Source organism: Lynx rufus, unplaced genomic scaffold (genome assembly GCF_022079265.1).
Source record: "Lynx rufus isolate CCGP_SWC_20201006 ecotype Redwood Valley unplaced genomic scaffold, mLynRuf1.p SCAF_9, whole genome shotgun sequence".
NCBI lineage: Eukaryota > Metazoa > Chordata > Mammalia > Carnivora > Felidae > Lynx > Lynx rufus.
In genome coordinates this window covers 2,318,894-2,341,933 of record NW_025814897.1, presented here as the reverse complement: position 1 = coordinate 2,341,933, position 23,040 = coordinate 2,318,894, and the positions used below count along the sequence as shown (strand labels likewise).

General features: G+C 46.2%; 2 protein-coding genes across 5 annotated transcripts in view; one reads left to right on the top strand and one right to left on the bottom strand.

The window, feature by feature from the left end:
• Nucleotides 1-23,040, top strand: part of PDGFD (platelet derived growth factor D) — a 225,880-nt gene that overhangs the window by 108,495 nt on the left and 94,345 nt on the right. The gene's annotated exons all lie outside the window — the stretch shown is intronic.
• On the bottom strand, nucleotides 7,309-8,508 carry DDI1 (DNA damage inducible 1 homolog 1). Its single transcript, XM_047070559.1, has one exon. It carries the CDS (start codon nucleotides 8,506-8,508, stop codon nucleotides 7,309-7,311), a length of 1,200 nt encoding a protein of 399 aa, XP_046926515.1.

Sequence of the window (23,040 nt, the reverse complement as noted above, 5' to 3'; positions counted from 1 at the left end):
AAATGTGGGACTTTGTCCATTTATTCATTCATATAATCTGTATCTGTTAAGCAGGTACTTTTTGCCTTGTACAAAATACCGAATACCAAAGATAACATTACGAACAAGATCATTGTCGCTTCGGAAAATCCCAACACCTGCTAGATTTCCGTTAGTAACTTGGGCCCCATTCCAGGTTTTCACAGTCCCCAAACATTTGTAGAATTGCCATCTGGTTGGCCCGGAGAAGCCCACTTCTTATTCCCTGGAGGTTAAGTATGTGACAGTGTTCCATTCCGCTGACTCATCTCTAGGAGTTAACTTCTTCTGCCCGAATTGCTGTTGTTCGTGGTCCTGTGAGCCCAGTATCTGTTGACAGCTGTCAAACTGTGCTGGGAGACTAAGCCCACACCAGGAAGGAATTTGGGCACGGCGCCACCCACCGCGGGTCAAGGCAAGAGCAGACCGCAGACTTCACCTTGAAGTTCGCCCTGAGAACTGCTTTGGTTAGCTGGGTCACCTCACCACTGAATGACTCATCTTTGAGGAGGGGACAGATTCTCCTGTTTGCCTGGCTACAGCTCCAAGTGCCGGTCGAGCACCAAAAACTGTTGCACATCCAGCACCGGGATAGTGGCTGACACACAGTAGCTGCTCGATAAAATTTTCTCCCAGAGATTCTGCCATGTTGCGGTCAGCAGCTCAGATCGGGCGCGGGAGACCATCCCCTGCACTGATGTTCTATATGTCACGAGTCAGCACCGAATGGAATATTTTTTTTTGAATCATTGACTTGGCATTTTTTTCCAGCTCGTCTGACTTGTAACTTTTAAAGGCTCAGACTATCACATTTCCTTGTGTCTTCTGCATGACACAGGACAGTGACTGGACTCTTGAAAAAATATATTGAATTTTTTGTGATGTTGATGCATGCAAGACATTGATACTTTCCGACTGACAGACTCACTGAATCTCTAGACTTGACATGGGTTTGAAGGGAGAATATGCGAATTAATGTAATTGTAAATGGGGGCGCCTGGGTGGCTCAGTCTGTTAAGCGACCGACTTAGGCTCAGGTCATGATCTCACAGTTTGTGAGTTCAAGCGCCGCGTCGGGCTCTGTGCCGACAGCTCAGAGCCTGGAGCCTGCCTCGGATTCTATGTCTCCCCCTCTCTCTACCCCTCCCCTGCTCACGCTCTGTGTCTCTTTGTCTCTCAATAATAAATAAACGTTAAAAAAATTTAAATGAATTTTCCTCTTCATCTCAAGGTCCTTGCAACAGAGGGCTAGTAGAGTAAGATTTTAGAATAGGGACTGATGTTGTAGCATGAGAATTTGATGGCATTAAGTGATTACATTACCTGGAAAATGCCTTTGTTGGTCCTCAGTGTCTACTTTATTTGGTCCCAGCATCCATATATCAGTTGCCAGTAGAAAATAGACATTTTGCTCTCCTCTGGAGCACAGCCTGTGTGGCCTCGTATGGACGTTCACACAGGAGGAGATTACCTTATGATTTTTCTGATGGTGTTCTTAAAATAAGCCTTACTGATTAGAAGTAGAAAAGCTGGCTTGATACAAGTCTTTCCTCAAAAAGAGAAGTGGGGGAGGGGCGGGAAGGGGCAGAGAGAGGGGGAGGGGGAGGGGAGCCACCATCAGAAAAGAGTCCTTTGGGTAATAATAGAGGAAGCCGCCACAGGTGTGCCCAGCTCCACAGCCCGTCACACGGACCCTGCACCAAAAGCCACAGCGGGACTGCAGACCCCGCTCCTCTGATTCGGACTCTTTAGAAAGTCTGATTCTGACGGGTGAAGCCAGACGTGCAAACAAGCCGGGGCACAAAAGCAAGTTGGACTCAGGCTCCGAAGTGAAGACGTTTTTCACTTTAAATACCTGGCCAGTGACGAATAAAGTAGTGTGCACCTAACAGCCAATACTTAGTCTCAGCCCAATCCCCACCCACCTTATAAAACAGCACTTAAACCCTGGGAGAAGTAGTTTTAAAAGCACAACAGACCTTTAGGGTTTTCCCCCCTCCCCTCGTCCTTGTTTACCCTTTCTTTACCTTTGTTGCTCTTCTTCGGTTTTCCAGGCTCTTGTCAGTCTCCAAGAACCACTCTGAATGTTAGTGCTTTAACAGCGTCTTCCCCAGCGGTGAGTCCCAGATCACTGTCCAACCACTCCCTCAAATGTTTCTTTTTTTTTTAATTTTTTTTTTAACGTTTATTTATTTTCGAGACAGAGAGAGACACAGCATGAACGGGGGAGGGGCAGAGAGAGAGGGAGACACAGAATCGGAAGCAGGCTCCAGGCTCTGAGCCATCAGCCCAGAGCCCGACGCGGGGCTCGAACTCACGGACCGCGAGATCGTGACCTGAGCCGAAGTCGGACGCTCAACCGACTGAGCCACCCAGGTGCCCCTCAAATGTTTCCTTATGGAATGTTGGATGTCAGCAATGATCCTCTGTACAAAGTGCCTTGTTCTCCTAGAAAGGCAGCATTTAGGGGCACCTGGGTGGCTCAGTGGGCTGAACCTCTGACTCCTGATTTTGGCTCGGGTCGGGATCTCAGGGTTTGGGAGTTCAAGTCCTGCATTGGGCTCTGCACTGACAGCACAGAGCCTGCTTCGGATCCTCTGTACCCCCCCCCCCACTGCCCCTTCCCCCTCACATGCATTCTCTCTCTCTCTCTCTGAAAAATAAACATTTTTTTTTAAAGGGCAACATTTAATGCCTGCAGTGAAGAGGAATTCATACATGCAGACACCCGTTTCTTTTTCTTTTGGGGAGTGGGTTTTCCCCTAGGAACAAGAGAAATTTTACGACCTGGTGCTTTAGGAAAAAAATGGAGGCCGTGTGCTCTCCAAACCTCAGTCATCAGTCTTCTGGTTTAACTGCAGCAGAATGCATTACTGCCTTCTTGAAATGCATGCTTATCGACGATAGTGATTTCCTTTTAGGTAAAACGGGCATTTACATGGACGTTAGGTGAAACCAAGGGATTAATGGATTTCTTTAAATGGCTTGTCATCTTAAACAGGGTTAGGTCAGCTTCCTCAAGTGGCGTGCTTTATCCTGATTTCTAACCGGAAGAAGGAAAATGAAGATTTGTTCGTTTTCCAGGTAGTACATTCCCCGTAGTCGATAATTCCCAACAGCAGACGCTGTAGAAGTCGTATGTTAGCAGCCTGAACTGTAGGACGAGAGGGTGTTTGTTGTCCAGAATCAGTGTCGGTCATTTTAGACATATTGAGAGTGCACTCAGTGGCTTGTTTTTTCTTTTAAAAATACCCCCCGTAATAAGATTCATTCCTTCATTTGCACCAACACATTACACGTCCACCCTTTCTGTCCTCACTTGATCACGTCTTTCCCCTGGCTCTGCCAGGCTGTGCTCCCCTTGAGGTCTGGAAATAACTCGCACATGTCCACGTTTGTGAGAGTGTGGCTCAGTGCTTATTTCGTGGGTGTTCAGTAAATAATTGTTGACCCTCTTCTGTCCACTGCTCCTCTGTTGTCCTTTCTGCCGGTGGTGTTTAATTTCCATAGATTTTGTTTTGGTTTTGTTTGCAGAGCAGCGGGGTCATTTATCCGCATTTGGCAAGCATTCCTTTAAGCAGGGGGGGAGCCCAGGTCACCAGTCATATGCAAATTCAAGATGAGACTCTCCGTCTTCCTTACAAGGCTTACTCACGTCCAGTAGCAAGAATCCGAGTTGGTGACATTTTGTGACAATTTTTACTGGTAGCTAGGACTCAAATGTGTCGCATCAAGGAGGTTGAAATCAGAAAGACCTGAACTCAGCAGGCCGGCAGGTCAGTTTTTTCACATTGTGGGTCAGGATACCTTGGTGAGATAATTAGTGGGACATGTCTAAAGGTATTTTTTAAGTAATAAAATATAGTTTTTCGAAGTAATAGCCTGGGAAAGGGTAAAACATTTCATATTATTTCGAGAATTTTTTTGTTTCGCAAAAATAGACTTACGTGTGTGAGTGTGCACGTGTGTGTGCGTGTGATGTGAAACTGAGTCGCAATCTAAAATGGAGATTGTCAGGGCACCTGGGAGGCAAAGCGTCTGACTTCAACTTGGTCATGATCTTGTGGTTCACGAGTTCGAGCCCGCCTGGGGTCCGTGCTGACAGCTCTCAGCCTGAGCCTGCTTCGGATTCTGTGTCTCCTTCTCTCTCTGCCCCTCCCCCGCTATCTTTCTCTTAAAAATAAACATTAAAAAAAATGTAGATTGTCGTCAAGAAAGAGTTTAAAGAACACTAAGCTTTGGATATCTGAATGTTTCATTATTCTGAGCCTTGAATGTCTCATCTGTAAAATGCGGTTGGTGACTATTTTGAGGATTAAAGGCAGTCATACATGAAGGCACATTGCATAGCATCTAATTTACTTGATAGACGTGCAAAAGATGTAACCTTTTCCTAAAACTAATCCATTTAAAATTTAATCGACAACGATCTATTCAAGTGCACACAGGACTGAGTCAGGATTTCGATCCACGAAACTATTTATTAAAATCCTATCTGATTTGAAAGACAGTGATGTTGAAAATTAATCAGGAAGGACGCTGCTTAATTCACCCACTCTGCCTATTGATTTTTTCTTGGAGATCATTGCTTTTTAGCTCAATAAAAGTATTTTTAATTTATCAACCCATTTACTCAAGTAATATTTTTAGAAGCTAGAATATGTCCAGAGGAACATGACAGAAATTTTTACATGGGTCCAAACTTAGGCTGTGAGAAACAGCTAAAAGAACTAAGTTAAAACTTAAGTGACATTGGTTTCATGTATTCAAAGGATTATTTCATGCCAGAGAAATCACATTAATTACATATGTTCTTGGAAGAAGGAAACTTGAAGACCTATTTATTGGAAGTTATGGAATAGTAGAGTTCAGTTCAAAATCAGAAACAGAATTATCCTTGAGACTGGTCCTGAGTCACTGTAGCTACTTTAGAAGGGATGTTCCTCCAAGAAGGCAAGGTGGGTATGTTGGGATGTGATATCGTGCAAACTACCTTTTAGTTTAAAGATCTGATGTTTTTCAGGTTGGTTTTTATGGGTGAGACATCCTGATAGGCCAAATACCAAACTTTTATGTCGAGCATGACGTGCACTCAGGACACTCGGACCTGAAAACAGAACCCTGTAGAAACTGCTGAGCAATGTGCTTATTTTTTTTTAATGTTTATTTTAGAGAGAGAGAGTGAGAGAGAGAGTATGTGTGTGAGCGGTGGAGGGGCCGAGGGAGAGGGGGACAGAGGATGCCAAGCAGGCTCCTCACTGACAGCAGCAAACCCGACGCGGGGCTCGAACTCACAAACCGTGAGATCGTGACCTGAGCCAAAGTTGGACGCTCAACTGACTGAGCTCCCCAGGCGCCCTGGAACATGCATATTTTTATCAGTGAAGGATTCATTGTATTTATTCAGTCAGTTTTCATCACAGGCATTTAATTGATTATCCCTGACTTTACTCTGAATTTCTTCCTTTTGTTAGTTATGTTTGCTGAGTACTTAGGAGCAAAAGTAGAGAAGAGGTCTGTCCATTGCTCGTTTTTAGCAGTTCAGTGGATGCTGCCGTTGGCGCGAATGCAGACAAGGTTGGGGCATCTGAGCATGGGAACATCTATTAAGAAAACAGGCGGTGAACAGGTGTCTGGAAGGAAGAGGTGACTCTTTAGAAATAAGATGGTTGAGGGGCGCCTGGGTGGCGCAGTGGGTTAAGCGTCCGACTTCAGCCAGGTCACGATCTCGCGGTCCGTGAGTTTGAGCCCCGCGTCGGGCTCTGGGCTGATGGCTCGGAGCCTGGAGCCTGTTTCCGATTCTGTGTCTCCCTCTCTCTCTGCCCCTCCCCCGTTCATGCTCTGTCTCTCTCTGTCCCCAAAATAAATAAACGTTGAAAAAAAAAAATTAAAAAAGAAATAAGATGGTTGGTGTCACCAAGCAGCCAACCAAGAAAGGCATATGGTGATGACAGGGAGCGTTTTGTTTTCCTGTAACTTTTGGGAAATGCTTTCAGTGGCTTTAGATTTTGTTGGGAAATTTTAATTTAACGTAAAGAATGCCGTAGATCATAATGAAGCCCGGGCACCTGACAATGGCTCTCTGCTCCAAAGTGATTTATTGATGAGAAATCTGAGTTGTGTCAGATGTGAACCGATATGCCTAAGTACCATTGAGCTAGAATCAGAACATGTATTTCTTGACTTAGAATCTACTGTTCTTTTTTTTTTAATATATATTTATTTTTGGCAGAGTGTAAGTGGGGAAAGAGCAGAGAGAGGGGCACAGAGGATCCAAAATGGGCTCCGCGCTGACAGGCGCACAGCAGCAGGCCCGATGTGGGGATTCAAACTCGTGAACTATGAGATCATGACCTGAACCAAAAATAGAAGCTCAAACGACTGAGCCACCCAGGCACCCCTAAAACAGAGGGTTTTGGGGTTTTTTTTTGTTAGATGATTTAGTTGAAATGAGTATTAAGGGATGTGGTCCACTGCCTGCTCCTACCTCCCACTGGCCCCACAGCACAACCACTAGCCTTCCAAGTTGCACCATGTAATTAAATTTAAAAAATCTACTTGCTGGCCTTCATTTTATGACCAGGGTTTCTTTGAATGCAAGGGAAAGGGGGCATTATTTTAGACTTCCTAGGAGAAAATTCCATTTTCTCAAATGTGGCAAAACAGCCTTTAGGGGCAGAGTGCAGTGAGCATGATTCCAGGGGAGTCCGCTGGAAGGGAAGATGTAGAATATGAGGAAATCTGCCTTTCTACTGTCCAAAACAGACATTTGTAAGTATTAATCAACTTCAGAGTGTAACTGGCTCACCATTTCTAAGACTTTTCCCAAAGAAAACAACATCTGTGAAAATAGACCTATTTCTCTTAATGTAAATAGTTGTTAGTGCTGATTGAAAATCGTTTTGTTACAGATGTTCTGTGGGGTCTGTAGCGATGGCTCTTTCTAGGGAATGAGCAAACAGCATGTGGTTTAGACAAGCCACCCCGTGATCTGATAGGACAGTGTCTCTAAAGGAGGAGATTGATTTTCTTTGATGGATTCTCTGGAAATCACGTGGAACCTCCAGAGCCTTCCTGGGCTGAGGCTCAGTGACGTTGGGATAAGGGAATGGATGAGGGGCCGAGATCAAGCAATCATGACTTACACGGTGATGGATCTCAGAAGGTAGTGCCGAGGCCAGGTTTGGTTGTTACTGATGTTTTTAATGATTACATGGCCAGTGAGCTCATATTTTAGAATTTCCCGGGACCTGAGGCTCCCTCAAGGTGGTGGCATATTTATAACCCATTTCAGTGCTTTTTCCGTCCTAAATCCTTGACCGAACGCTTAATAGTGTCCACTGCTTCCTTGTCTGAAGACTCTTCTTGCCCAGCACCGCTCACCAGCTTGGCACACAGGGGTAACTCCCCCTCGGGAAGGAAGGAAGTCTGCGTGCCCGTGGTGCCGATCACCAGCACGTTTTTCTTCAAGTCGATGGAACACTGATGTCTCCTGAGCACGTCCAGCCCGAGAAGCATGTCCATGGGCTGGTCCTCGAGGATAGAGAACGAGCACTGAAGGAAATCCCCTTCGATCTGAATCTGAGCCAGATGGACCCGGCCCATGATCCTCTGTGTGCCCACCCCCTTGGCAGTGCCAGCCCAGCGCCGGTCCACCAGCCGGATGATACTGCACCTCTTGGCACAAGCCTGGCTCATGATGGTCATCTGGGCCCCCGAGTCCACCAAGGCCTTCAGAGGGTGCCCGTTGACTTTGCAGTTGATGTAGAGCATGGCCACTTGCCCGAAACTCTCCGGGGCCTCCTCCATCGCTATGTTCATGTTCTCCTCGATGTTCTGCTGCCGGATCTCTTCTTCGATTCTGGCCTGAGCTTCCAAGTCGAACGGGTCCGCGGAATAGAGACGAAGCCTCTCCTGCTCCCGCAGGGCCCTCTCCCTCTGCTGCTCCGTCAGGACGCGCGAAAACGTCTCGAGGTTCCCACTGAGCAGGGCCTCGGCCAGGCGGGGGTTGCGCTCCTTCAGCAGCGACAGGTCGTGGGGGCTGGACAGCAGCATGCTTCGAATCAGCACAGGGCTGTCCAGGCTCTGTGCGGACACCCTCTTCTCCCCGGAGCTGAGGCCGCGGGGCTGCACCCGGCGCTGCAGGTGCTGCGGGGGGTGCTGCTGGCGGCCGCCCGACGTGCCCGGCTCCGCTGGCCCGGCCAGCTCCACATGGGGCAGGCTGGCCGTGCGGCCCGGCGTCCGGGACCCCGTGTTCTCCTTCTGCAGCAGCACCACCACGTCACCGTCGTGGAGGCCGTAGGAGCCCAGCGAGCTGTGGTCGTCGGCCAGGACCTGCTCCATGTGGATGACCTGGATCTCGTTGGCGGGGACCCCCGACTCCAGCTCGCACAGGACGCGGAAGTCGTGCAGCTCGAAGTCAGGGCTGACCTGGAGGGAGAAGGTCGCCTCCGACAGGTCCCTCCGCACACAGTACACGGTGACCAGCATGGCATGGGCCCCGGGTCAGCGCAGGGGATCGGCCGCGTGGCGGGCTCACCGGTGTCCTCCCCTGGTGCCCCGGCTCTCGTTCATTCGCTTGTCAGGGAGGCCCAGCTGCTCACCAGCCCCACGGAACCTCGAGGGCACGTGTGTGTTCCAGACCCCGTTTGTGTGGTGCTGCTTGGAACTTGGAACGCCCGCTCCCCCAGAAGCCAGGTCTCTCCGGTCCCGCCGCGTGGTTCCCAGGCCAGCCCTTCCAGCCCTGCCCATCCGTCCTCTGGGAATGATGAGCTCTTCCCGAATAGCAGGGAAGGGTTTCATCGGGGCCCTCTGAGAGCTATAGTCTGTGTGCTCTTCGTCACTCTGCAGGCAGGGAGTGCGGGTCGCCTCCACGGCCAGCATCTCCCTGTGTGCCTGGGGCAAAAGACAGGGGTCAGACTCAGTGCCTGAGCTCGGGGTGGGGTGGGGGTCAGACTCGGTGCCTGAGCTCCATGACCTCACGCTCTCGGGGGGGCTCGATGGTGAACGGGGAAATCGCAGTACTGGAGGCAAGGGCTTCTGCTGAGACACGTTGAGCTCCAGAGGAGACCAGGCAGGTCCTGACAGATGCACATTTTCCGTGGGAAAAATGGTGAGAGTCACTCCGGACGAAAAGAATTAAAAAAGCCAGAATTCATGACACGGCCTGCTTTCTGTCCAGGGACGTGAGCCATCCAACGTAATAGGAGAAATTTGTACGTGGTTTCGAGTGGCAGGGTGTGAGGCTGGAAAGACGATGACTGAATCTGGTTTATAGAGTCACATGTGAGTCCAAGGAATGGCAATATTATCAAGAAGGAAGAGTCCTTCCTCCAAAAATATAAAAAAGGAAGGGCGGGAAAGAGAGAGAAAAAAGAGAAAGGAAGTGGGGAAGATTTGAAGCAGGTGTGTGTGTGTGTGTGTGTGTGTGTGTGTGTGTGTGTATGTGTGTGTGTATTTCATTTAATTGACTTAAGGAAGAGGTCTCTAACGCTTCATGGGGACAGGTGGGGAGAGAGCCAGGTAAAGGGTTCTCGCTGGTGCAGACAAGGGACTGTGGGTCGAAGGAACAAATACGAGGAAGGCTCCAGCCCGCTCTGTGGGGAACAAGAGTGTTCCCTGACTAGAATGGACGGCACGTGTCTACCCATCAGATGCGGGGAGTGGAAAACAACAGAATGCGTGGGTGACACGGAGGCTCTCAAATGGAGGCCTGGTTAGAAATAGGCCCTTTGGGGCGCCTGGGTGGCGCAGTCAGTTAAGCGTCCGACTTCAGCCAGGTCACGATCTCGCGGTCCGTGAGTTCGAGCCCCGCGTCGGGCTCTGGGCCGACGGCTCGGAGCCTGGGGCCTGTTTCCGATTCTGTGTCTCCCTCTCTCTCTGCCCCTCCCCTGTTCGTGCTCTGTGTCTCTCTGTCCCAAAAATAAATAAAAACGTTGAAAAAAAAATTTTAGAAATAGGCCCTTTCCTCCAGTGTATGCGCGAGATGCGCCTCCGAGGAAACCAACCTGACATCGGTTCTGGAGTCAAACGCGTCATGAATGCCTCTCTGGGGGCGTCTCTGGCTTCCTGTCCGACAGAGGGCCCGTTCCCTCCCATAGGCACCTGAGCGGAGGCTCGCTGGGTCAGGGTAGACAGGACCTCCAGGGCCAACGGTGGCCGTGGAGAAGTCCTCGAATGCCACTCTTTGTGTCTGTATTTCAGTGAGGCACTCCTGCCTCCCAGGTGTGTGTCCTTACCAACCACAAGGTAGTCTGCATCGTCGGCCTTGTCCCTCCCCGCCTCTTTATTGCAAGTTCTCTCGGAACACCTGCACCGTTTGTTCCAGATTGCATCAGCCTACAGAAGTGTTTTGTTGTGGCCTCGTTTGTCTCGGAGAAAGGATGGCCTCTCACCCGTTGCTCTGACTGTCATTATCTTTCCACACACCTGTTCATTCATATCGGAACGTGGAGTAAATGCCCAGTGTGTGCAAAGCATAAGCTGAGTTCCGGGGATAATGTGAAGGGACAACTGTGTTCGTAGAGGACCCCGCGGTCTTTGAAAGGGGGGCGTAGGTGGACACACACACGCACATACCCACGCTAAGTCAGCAGGTTGAAAAAACACCAGACAAGTCCGCACAACTCGGGAGGAGTGAATAATGTCTGGGGAACAAATGCAGGATGCGGAGAGGGGGTCGGGCCGGGAAGGCTTCCGGAAAGGTGGCGAAAAGGCAGCCGCGTGGGGGTGGACATGGTGGAGAACGGGGGGCTGAGAAGTGCGTGGCCTCCCTTCACACCTTTAACCGGAAAGGGAGCGGCTCTTGGGGATGAGGAGGATTTTGTAACAGTTTGGGGGGGGGCGGAATCTTGCATTGTAATTTTCCTGTAGAAAATTGTGAATTACTTAGGGCTGTTTTCCACTCTTTGTGGACAGGGATGGCCTTTTGACTCAAAATGTTAAGTTCACAAACTCCTGTAGTTGTTGATGTCCTGGTGAGTCATCAGAGATCAGCCTTGGTCGTGCTGACCTTGAGAACAAGCGTAAGGTGAGACCCAGCCAGCAAGGCACAGATTCTATGTCCTCCCAACCAGCTTGGGACGGTTGGTTGTCAGGGAGATAATGCTAGGGTTTTGCGTTTTATAAACAGTGGGCGAGATCATTTTTGCAGAGTAAGCTTTTGATTTTTTGGCACAGCAAGGATCCAGGGTTCACATCAAAAGAAGAAGCTAACGTTCTTTTTGTTCACGTTACCATTGCTTTGTTACTGAACATAATTAACCTTCATGCCGTGTGTTCTATTAGCTTGCTGTGACTCTTTACTTTTGGTGGCATTTTGCATTAATGCCATTTTTACTATTGTAGTCTTTTCTGAGAATACACGGTGGAAACAAGAAGCCCTCAAGGTCTGGCCAATTCAGTGTCATCATTCCCCACAGTATCACACAGGATGTCAGGATTAGCTGGGGTCTTGGGGTCTTCCAGTCCAGCCACTCATGCAGACCTCGCCTCTGTTGCAAAGCAAGCAGCCTGGAATCTGAAACGCTAAACACAGCCTTCTGGGGCTGCATATATGTGGTTTGATTCTTTCATTTCTCTCAGCACCGTGGGTGTTTGAGATACCATATGTGTAATTATCTTCCCTCAAAACTGTAATGACAAACTTACTCTGATTGTATAATAAACTCAGGGATCATCGGGAGTCTATATAAATACGCCTAAATATAAAAATGATCCCTTGGGGCGCCTGGGTGGCGCAGTCGGTTAAGCGTCCGACTTCAGCCAGGTCACGATCTCGCGGTCCGGGAGTTCGAGCCCCACGTCGGGCTCTGGGCTGATGGCTCAGAGCCTGGAGCCTGTTTCCGATTCTGTGTCTCCCTCTCTCTCTGCCCCTCGCCCGTTCATGCTCTGTCTCTCTCTGTCCCAAAAATAAAATAAACGTTGAAAAAAAAAAAATGATCCCACAGCATAAATTCCTGTTGCACAACCTGGTGAGAAATGACGGGCGCTCTGAATTCTCTAGGTGCACAAATCCAGGTAACCGGGGGTTCTTGTAACTTCCCCTGACGAGTTTCCGTGAATACATTCTCTCACTTCTCTTCTTTCATAAGTACAGTATGGGAACATAATTGAATCTTCCTTTGATAAGTGAGACTCCCTACAAGGTCTCAGGGCGATCACTCAGAAAATCGATTCTCCTTGTACAGCCTAAATACCCAGAAAATAGAAAAGATGATACTGATTTCAGGCCAGCCCACTAAACAGCCCCCAGGTTATTTTTTGGAATAAATCCACAACAATTCCCTTTATAATTTGCCTCTTGATAAAACCTTAATGCAGTAAAAAATCCAGATAATTATGGTGTCACTTAGTGAAGTCAGTTGATGTTTAAAACGCTATGTCTTGCTCGTTACAGAGCAAACGTCTTTTTGTGAAAAAGGAGTAGCTTCGTAAATGTCTAGTATGTAGCATATATAATAATTAAACCACATTAAGCACACATATCAGCTTGCTGTGTTTGGATTCCTTGCTTGAAATATGTGCCTGGTATCACTTTAAAAATAAAGTACTTATTAAGACAGGGCAGTTGTTCCTTGAAATTCTCAAAGCAACTTGAGAAAGATGCAGAATTTTCAAAGCTGATTCAGAGGTTAAACCACTAATTTTCTTACTGTTCTTCCATTTGCTTTACAATAATACAATAAATTGTCACAAATGAACAACATTTATTTCCTCAGATAATTGTTCGATACACACATTAACAGTACTCCGATGAAACTTCAGGCTTTTATTCGTACGTTGGAAGGTTTCCCATTTGAGAGGTTTAGCATTGCCCATCTTTGAGGCTTAAACACCATGATAAGACTTCTAACGTAAATGTATAAACAGATACGTAATTGAAGAAACTCATGAGACCTGAGAACATAGTCTGTATCAACCTGCTGGCAACTCAGCTGGTGTTTTTCTTTATTGTGAGGAGACAGAATATGGACAGAAGACCCGCACTGCAGAAATATACACGTGTGAGGAGAGAGCAAGTGCACATGTAGTGAGGACATGTTCTCCATCACTTAGAATGTGCAATTAAAAAGATATACAATTTTCCAGCAGGGAGCACTTTTATGGCACGTTGTATTATTGCTTTATTTTATAGATTACTGTTTTAACATTTAATCATAAGAAATATGTTTTAAGTATATATTGCGTGTTGAGAATAACACAGTGTCTTGATAGCTTTTGGCTGCTTCAAAATATAGACTTCCCAAATCTAAATATACATGTGATTTACTTATTTTTAAGAAAGTTTGCTGCTATAATTTTGTGCCGTATGATCCCTTCACTGTCTTAATCATTTAAAAATTAACTCAGATCTGTAGGATGCACACCTTATTACTGAAAGTCTGAAGATCACTTGTAGTTTGTGAGAGAAACACTTACAGATTAAATAAATTTAAGGTAATAAAGACAGGATGAAAACAACTTACGATTTCGTGGGTTGATACTTGTTTCTTAACTTTCTAGAAACTTAACTAGAAAAAGAACGTTTCCATTTAAAAATTCTTGCTCAATGGAGAATAACCAAGTTACACAAAATAGTAACAGTAATGATAATAGAGCCTTAAGATGTTTTCATTTGAGCTGTGATTGGGGAAAATCATTCAAACCTTTTTAAATGTTTACTCTTTTATAGCAAACTTGTAATCAGCACATTTCAAAAACACTGTAGTTTAGAAATAGCATCGTGACCTTTTCATAAGTTCAAATACACCATAATAACTCAAACATAAATTTTCTTCGTCAAAATATTAACACTAGCATCGTCATTCCTCATTACATTTAGGTAATTATGTGGTATCCTGAAAATGAGAAAATAATTTTTCGCTCGTGTGGTGTTAATATTCAATCAACACAGTGTTCTTTTGTAAACATTTTCTAGGTATCTGTCTTTTCTACGGTAGTTGGTAGAAAAGACAGTATGCTTCCGAGCGTACTCCTCAAGTTCGGAGAACAATGGCATACATTTGACCAAATATCAGCTAGGGGACAGCCAAGAGTTAGCATTTTTTAAACTTTTATTTTAAAAATTGTATCTTTATTTCATTAAAACTACTGTGTGAGATGTTTGTGCATCACCTGTCTTACTCAACTGTGAACCCTCCCAATTTCCTAACAAAGGGCCTCCGTCATGATGTATAAGCGAAAGTGCTGGAATGAATGGGGAAGCAGCCACAGGTTGGACAAGAGTCCACATCGCATTGGCACCAGCATCCTGGATCATGAGTCCTTTCCTACTGCTGCTAGGAGTATGCTGCTAAGGCCTGAACCCACTACTTGTGTTGGGTTTTTTGGTTGGTTTTTTTTTTTTTTTTTTTTTAGTTCTGATTTACTTGTGACTTCTCTACTCTTCCTCTTTGCTCTTCCTGTAGAGTCATTCATGGTGGGAAATCTTTGGCAGTGTCTTGTCCCATTAATTGCCCAGAAGTGTATGTATTTGGAAAGTTACAGACTTGTTTATTATTTACGTGTTAGTTAAGTTTACACGCCATTTGGAGATGAGCTCGTAAACACGTTAATAATTTTTCACAATGAAGATGTCATGGCCACGCTCTATAAGCAAGTCACTGGGCTGGTGGCTTCTGGGACAGACGGATGAGTAGGAGTCACTTTCTTCTTTCAAAGAACAAGATACCTAGTAGGAGAGAGAAGACACACATAGGCACCTTGCTTGGAAGCGATCAAGGTTCCTTGTTGGGTTGTTGTGCCGGACGTGGATAGGACTGTGCCCAAAGGCTCACTGCAGAAAGTGCAATGACATTGGGTCCGGAAGAAGGATTTGGTCATGGTGAAGTTTTTCCTGCCTGGGTTTGGAGGGACAGTCCTTTCCTTGAGGTATTACAGCACTCACTTGACTCCTTTCTCCTCACGCACACATCTTACTGTTCACCGTTGTCCTTGTAGATGCTGTGGGTGGTAGGATTGGTGTAGGGAGGGACCAGTAGTCTCCCTGTCCCCAGCATCCGCACGTAGAATAGACACCCGTGCTTCCTTCCGGTCCCAAGCCTTGCTGGGGAAGGGGCAGTCGTAGCTCCATGAGGAAGAGCTTAGGTGGTGCCTGGGTTGAAATCTGCATGGGTGTTTTTCTCAGTTCACTTCGTCTGGTTTATAGTTAGGGAAAGATTCCTTCCAGTCTTCGGCATGACGTTGTCCATCCGTCTTAGCTTACGTTACTCCCCGGCCTGTGCAGATATTTTATTAGAAAATGGGTAGAGGCTAATTCAGGAATATCCAAAAGTCTTTCTGGGGTGGGTGCTTTTAGTGTATGTTTATATAAACGCATATAACTGGTGCATATCATCCTGTAATTTAAAGGTGTTGACCGGGGGCGCCTGGGTGGCGCAGTCGGTTAAGTGTCCGACTTCAGCCAGGTCACGATCTCGCGGTCCGTGAGTTCGAGCCCCGCGTCAGGCTCTGGGCTGATGGCTCGGAGCCTGGAGCCTGTTTCTGATTCTGTGTCTCCGTCTCTCTCTGTCCCTCCCCCGTTCATGCTCTGTCTCGCTCTGTCCCAAAAATAAATAAAAAAACGTTGAAAAAAAAATTTTAAAGGTGTTGACGGAACTACGCACATATTGGTAAGCTGATGCAGAACTTTCTGAAAGTAACCAGTGTTTACATTGTCCATACACATTTAGCCCTGACACAGGAGACTTCTCACTGTAGGGCACGAAGTAATAGCACGCAGTCCTACCAACACGAAGGATCTGATGGCTCTAGCCACTGGCCATGCCACCTCAAAAGCTAGTTATGTGGCAAGTCACTTTATTTAAGCTGACACTTTGGGTCCACCCATCTTTGCAGCAGGATGTATGCTGGTTTTCTGATGGGACAAAGCTAGAGCGAGAAGATCTGCAATAAATACAAAAGCCACTTGTACCACCATAACATGGTCAATTGGATATTTCATGAAGTGTATGCATCATAGGTGATGTCTCTACAGTGGTCTCATAAAAGACAGAATTTCCAGATTGTTGTTTATGTAGCTTTTTCTATTCCAAACAGCAGCCGAGTTAATTGATCACCATGGTAATTAGCATGGCTGAATCCCATCTGTCAATAGGATTTAATTGTATTCCAACCATGAAAATGAGAAACAAGTCTGGTAAACAAAAGCGTCATTAAAAAAAACAGCAAATAAAAGAGAAATCAACTCACCTTCTGTTTTTCTCAGAAAAATTAAATTGAGCAGCCCAGATACAAGGATTCTTTCTTAGGCTATCTCAATGGCATCAGGTACAGAGCATTTTCCTTCTTACTATTAGAAAGGTTTGGGCGTGTTAGCATCTCCATGGGCTCTCTCTCTATGCTGAGACATGGAGCCGCCCCTGCCTGTCCTGTTCCACATTTGCATTCCACTTAGGAATATTCTGTTCCACTCAGCTCATAAAATGGGCTTCACTGCCGATATGCGCTTGTTTACTGACGTATTGGTGAAACATTTCAGTGCTGGTTACACACAGAATGTAAGTAGCCTCTTTCCGGTGACCTCTGGAGGACAGGAGCTAACCAGAGTACTTGGGTACCCTGGCTTTCAAAACCAGACGCCCCATTTCTGATGTTGAAGACAAAGAAGATACGATCGTTGATTTTTTTTTCTTTACCAACTGTAAATGAAATGGAACAGAAATGTCTAGGCAACCCTGACAAAAACTTTTATTTTTCAGTATTAACTCGTTTTTCTTCAAAACAACTTAAGGCGCTGTTCATTTTGAACAAAGTCTTGGTTTTATCTTAGGTTCTTACTGCAATGTTTTTCATGTAGACTTGAGAGTTGTGCTGGACCCTTCGTGCCTGTGGCTAAGAGACACGGGACCAAATGTTCTAAGGATAACTCGTAAATTACTGCTTATGCAACATGAGATAAACTGGCATTGAATTAAAATTAAAATGTGGAGCCGTACTGTAGTCATGGTTTCGGATATTAAAATAGTATCTGAGACTACTTTTTAGAAAAGTTTAAAGCAAACAGGATCATCGTCTCTTGAATTTGCAGCAAACAACCTCACACACACACACGCACACACACACACACACACACACACACACGAACAACAACAAAACCAGTGATGGCCTCGTGTAGGGGTGTGATTTGTGTTGTTGGGATGGATGTGTAGCACATCTGCCCAGCAATTAACCGTGGTTCCCTCTTCCCTTTCAGAGTCCTAGGGGAGAGCATTCCCTTACGGTATGGGCTTTTCATCTAGGATAACTGTGACCATCCTAGATGCAAAATACCTCAATTAGAGGGAAAAAGCCATGCTCTACTTTTAATAAAATAGGCTCTAAGTGAATCATTTCTTAAAAAGAGCTGTGAGTTTTGTTCTTTGAAAATATTGACTCATTCTTCCCTCTGTGACCAAAAAGAAAGTCAACAAAACACAGGCATCTTCAAAAACTAGTATAAAAATTTAATTAAGATATGTTATTCTATCCTTACATAAAACAACAGTGTTTTGTACCTGCAGTTCTGGAAAACAGTCTCTCTCTCTCTCCTCCCCTCTCTCACACACCCGCACACACACGCGCATGCACGTGCACTGGTTAAGATATACAGATCAGTAAGACAGAAAGCCTGTTGTAGCTTTTTTTAAAAAAAATGTTTTCATGTTTATTTATTTTTGAGAGAGAGAGAGAAAGAGTGCAAGCAGGGAGAGGCAGACAGAGGGAGACACAGAATCTGAAGCAGGCTCCAAGCCCCAAGCCATCATCACAGAGCCCTGTGTTGGGTTCAACCTGGGGCTTGGACCCACGGACTGTGAGATTATGACCTGAGCCAAAGTCGCACGCTTAACCAACTGAGCCACCCAGGTGCCGCAAAAGCCTGTTGTAGCTTTGAAGTCATAAAAATAGGGTTTAAGTTCCCTGAATGTGTCGCTTATTATCTGAATGCCCTTGGACAAAGCGTTAATTTCTCTGAGCTTCATAATCCTTTTCTGTAAAATGGGGATGGTGATGATAATCTTTTTTGCATAGGATTTTGGTATGGACTTCATGGATAATTTGAATTTGTCTTGTAAATAGAAAAACACTCCACTGAAGTAAGTTACTGTTTTTTCGTATGAGTAGTAACAGTAATTAACAACCTGGAAAAGTCAGAAGAGATGATGCAGGTTATAAATCCCGAAGGAAATAAGTACGTTAATTTTAGCCCCTTCTTGACGCGGATCAGATGCCACCGGGTCTTTAAAGCCATCCCTACTCCCTTGGGCCTTGAACTCTGGGCTCCCCAAGATGGTTGCAAGACTTGATCACCAACCTGTTTGAAAACCAGGAAGTGTGCTTCAAAGGTTGGCTAAGAAAATCATTTAATAGTGCATTATTTCAACCATTTGTTCAGTGTCATTTTTAACCATAGCAATCTGCAGGGTGTTCTTGTAGGTTAAAGAAAGTCAACAACAAAGTCCTTGCTCATAACGTGCTTACAGGATTATTAAGCAGACAGAACATAGTGTAAAGACAATCCATCCGCCCTAATTAGGAGTGAAAAAGTGTTGCATAGTAAATAAGGTGAGTAATGCTTACGTCACGTGCAACCAAAGGGTTGAGGTTGATGCTGAGAATGTAAGTGTTGTCTTTCCCCAAAGTATGATTTAGAATCCCTGTTGTCGGCAGGTATGTGTTAGATGGGACAGTGAGTGAGCCTCTTTCCATAGGACACCTTCCTCAAAGACCTTTAAAAAAAACCCCAAAAACCAGATACCCAAATTACGCAGCTGAGGAAGTGAAACCCTTGGTGTGAAAGCCCAGAGTCATTAGCACTGGCCCGTGTAACCATGAGGCCACGGGGTTGCAAGCCTGGGGGCTCCATGGTGTGGTTTATAGCAGCATCTGAAGGTTCCCTTGAAGAACCAGCGTGTTGACAGGGGTCGTTGGTCCCGTGGCTGTTGGTCAACACATCCAGTCTCTCGGAGAAGGACCTTCAAACCTTTTTGATGGTGAACCTCATTACTTAAAAAACAAAAATGACTTTGATCACACTCTCACTTTTTTAAATGGATCTGTTAAAATAAATACCAACAGAATTTCTACTCTTCTTCTCCCTCCATCACCAGTGCTGGAGGGGCAAGATTCGGTCACCTTGGATGCCGTTAGAAGACACCTCTGTGTCTGAGGCTCTGAGGTACGACCAGGGGACAGCTTCCTTTGAGGATGCGGCGGGGTAGAGTCAAAATCGGAGGGCAAGAGGCATGCGGAGATCCGCACATGTGATGGCACCCTGATGGGCATGTCCAGTTGGGTGCGGGTCAGGAGAAGGTGGTGGACAGCCTCGGGCATGGAGCAGGGGGGGTGACCTCGGGGACGACAGGGGCAGCGGCAGGCCTGGCCTCCTCCCCTGCTGTACTGGCATGTGGGGCAGAAGGGCACGGGGCCTCGGGGGCGTCTGTGGATAAGGATGGGTCCCAGAGCAAAGGGCGACAGGAGAAAGCAGGTTCAGAAAGACCTCACCTCTGCTTCCCAGCGGCTAGAGCAGTTCCTCCTGCCTTGACAGCCGAACGCCAGGCTGAGATTGTGTGATGTTGTGCTTGGGAAGCAGACCCTGTTGCTCCCCATCTGTGCCCCCTGGGCCCACGCTTGTGTTCCCGGAAGTGCTGACATCTTCCCGCACTTGGCACCGTGTGCCTTGGCCTCCCTCGTCAGCCTGGACGCACAGAGGCCTCAGGTCGTGCAAGACGTGATTTGGGGGACACGCGGCCCGGCTTCCCCGTCTGTCTGGGGGGCCGTTCGGAAGGCCGTTCTGGGTGGTCCCTCCGGGGGCGGGGGGCTGAAATGTGGGTGCTCACAGCGACCTTGAGCTACGCCTTGTCCTGCTTGGTCTCAGTTTATCGACTTCCTCAGCTGCGCCCCCTGCAGCGAGCCCCCGAATGAAGATAACCTGCGCGTCGTCTGTGTCTCAGGGCACAGCCCCCGCACAAAAACCATTAGGGCCAGTCCCGTATTTAGTATCGTGCTATGGGTGCTGTCCTCAAAGGACTTCTGGGGTCTCAAGACTCATGTCGATTTTACAAAAAGGCAGTGGACTTATGCCTCACACCATCCGGGCAGGGCCTTGGGACCTGGCTCTGGGTTCAAGGTGGCTTTTATGAATTCTCTGTGTTCTGTGACAGTGTTTTCAACCGATGCTCTGAATTGACCGATTCGGATTCGGAAGTGCCCCGTCCGTAACTCTTAGAGTTTAATGTATTTTATAATTACAATATATAACCAAATGTGGCTGGCAGGCAGTTTGACCTAAGTCTGAGGGGCGTGGACTTTGGATATAACAAGGTTCAGTTCCCTCCTTGCACACTTCTGGTACTATGCATAGATGCTTTTACATTTTAAAGGCTCTCCGTGTTGCTATCCCGTTGACTTCTGAGAAACCCACTTGGCATTGACTGGGGGCTTATTTTAAAGCATCAATCATGGTATGATCCTTGGTTAAGGATGTGCTCCCCATTCTGCCCACAACGTCTTGAGATCAGTTCTTCAAGCACAGATTATACAGATTTGACACTTATATGTGCAAATAGGTCATTTGTATGCACATTTTTGACAGAAGCCTTATGTTTATCTCTCATTGTTTTGACAATATTAGCAAAACATTAGACACTGACTTAAATATCCGTTCTTTGTATGTAATTCAGTCGACTTATTGTGGTGCTTTGAAAAAAAAATCCTATTCCATGGCCAATTTGTCTTACATGTGAGAGGTGGCTAGAACAGGGGCCTGACAGGTAATTTTGTTTCATTCTTTTGCCGTGCCATCGCCACGCTGAGATGTGTTCTTAAGCGTATACTTGGAGATTTTAATCCTTTGATTTGCCTATTTGATCATCCTAACTTACAGCCCAAGGTGAAAACTACTTCTTGAGACTCACTGCCAAAATGTGCATTTTGTAAGACCTTTTTGTTCACTAGGGACTCAAAGGAAAGCCCGTCTTCACTCATAAGTGATATTTCTTCCCTCACAGCCTTGTTAATACGACCTGTATGACATACATTTACGTTTCTAAGAGGTTGTCGGGGCGCCTGGGTGGCTCAGCCGGTAAAGTGTCCGACTTCGGCTCAGGTCATGATCTCACGGTTCGTGAGTTGGAGCCCTGCATCAGGCTCTATGCCGACAGCTCAGAGCCTGGAGCCTGCTTCAGACTCTGTGTCTCCCTCTCTCTCTGCCCCTCCCCCAGTTGTGTGCATGTGCGCTCGCGTGCTCTCTCTCTGTCTCTCAAAATAAATAAATATTTAAAAAAATTTAAAAAGAGAAATTTTCCAAGAGGTTGTCAAAAGCAAAGATGTTGAAGAGATGTTTGAGGTCATGTTAACGCAGCCAAAGTGTCCCAGCTTTGCACACCCTTTTTACTTACAGTATCAGTATTTGTGTATTAAAATATGGCTGATAGGGGCGCCTGGGTGGCGCAGTCGGTTAAGCGTCCGACTTCAGCCAGGTCACGATCTCGCGGTCCGTGGGTTCGAGCCCCGCGTCGGGCTCTGGGCTGATGGCTCGGAGCCTGGAGCCTGTTTCCGATTCTGTGTCTCCCTCTCTCTCTGCTCCTCCCCCGTTCATGCTCTGTCTCTCTCTGTCCAAAAATAAATAAACGTTGAAAAAAAATTAAAAAAAAAATATGGCTGATATTAGAGATGCAGGTTGTGGTGATTTCACTGCGAATTTGACTTTGAGATGTAATAGGGAAATAGTCTATAAGAATGTCAACAGCAAATGTGAAAGTTACAATAGGCATTTTGCCAAGCTGTAGAATTCCCCTGGAGAGTTCACGGTGGCTGTAATACCAGCCCATTGTTGGAAGGGAAATGCTAGGCCTCTGCATAGCACATCTGAAGGTCACATTTACTTTGGCCTTTGTTTCATGGAAAAGATAGGTGACATTTCTATCTTTTTTTTTTTTTAATTTTTAGTGTTTATTTATTTTTGAGAGACAGAGTACGAGTGAGGGAGGGGTAGAGAGAGAGGGAAACACAGAATCTGAAGCAGGCTCCAGGAGCTGTCAGCACAGAGCCCGATGCGGGGCTCGAACCCACGAACCGGGAGATCATGACCTGAGCTGAAGTCGAACGCTTAACCCACTAAGCCACCCAGGCGCCCCTATAGGTGACATTTGTTAACAGCGGGTTATCTTTACATGACTAAGACTAGACATTAGGAGAAATGCAAAGTTTACTAAGAACGGATCAATAGTGTACTTTTTTTTTTAAACAAAAAAGCAAGAAGTATTGATAAGAAGAGTCAATGCCATCTTTTCCCCCTTGTACTCAAAATCAACACATCTCAAATGTCGCTCAGTAGGTAGGGGCATTTGTAGAATGATAGTATGAGTCTGTCGTTGCTGAGTTGAGTGAGTTGCAAGGACTTGGCCTTAACTGCAAAAGGAAGATTGAATTTCTTGAGGCCAAGAGCTTCCTGCAAAGCCGGAATGGCTGACATTCTGTCTGAAGCGGACTGGGGCGGAGAACTTTGCCGTTTAGAAAGATGTAAATCGCTGCTCAGAAGACATATTTATCGATCATCTTGCTACTGTTATTTACCAGATCCTGGGTATTTCATTATACCTTATTCCAAGGTATTCAAGGCCATAGTTGTGGCAGATTTTTGATTGTATACAAAGCTATCCAAAGTGGAACGTTTCACCCCAGGGATTCCCCCCGGAATGGCTGTAGCCACTTCATTAAGGCTGCTAAATCAAAAGTCTGTGGGCGCGTTTTGTTACTTCGGGCTAGAATCATTCGCATTGTTTTCATTTTTGACCAACTGGAGGTACCTTCCAATGGACCTTTGAAAAAATAAAAGCAGTTTTTACATTCTTCTATAATTATTACGCCAATAGTATCCAGGAAAATTTAACAAAACAACAAAGTGTCCTATAAACTTAGTGTGTGTGGACATACCTAAATTTAAAAGTTTGTTAAGGTTCAGATGTATACGCTGCATTTTGCCTTGACGCTCTACAAACAGAAACCAGGATAAAATATGATCTTACTTTCATTGTTGTAAAT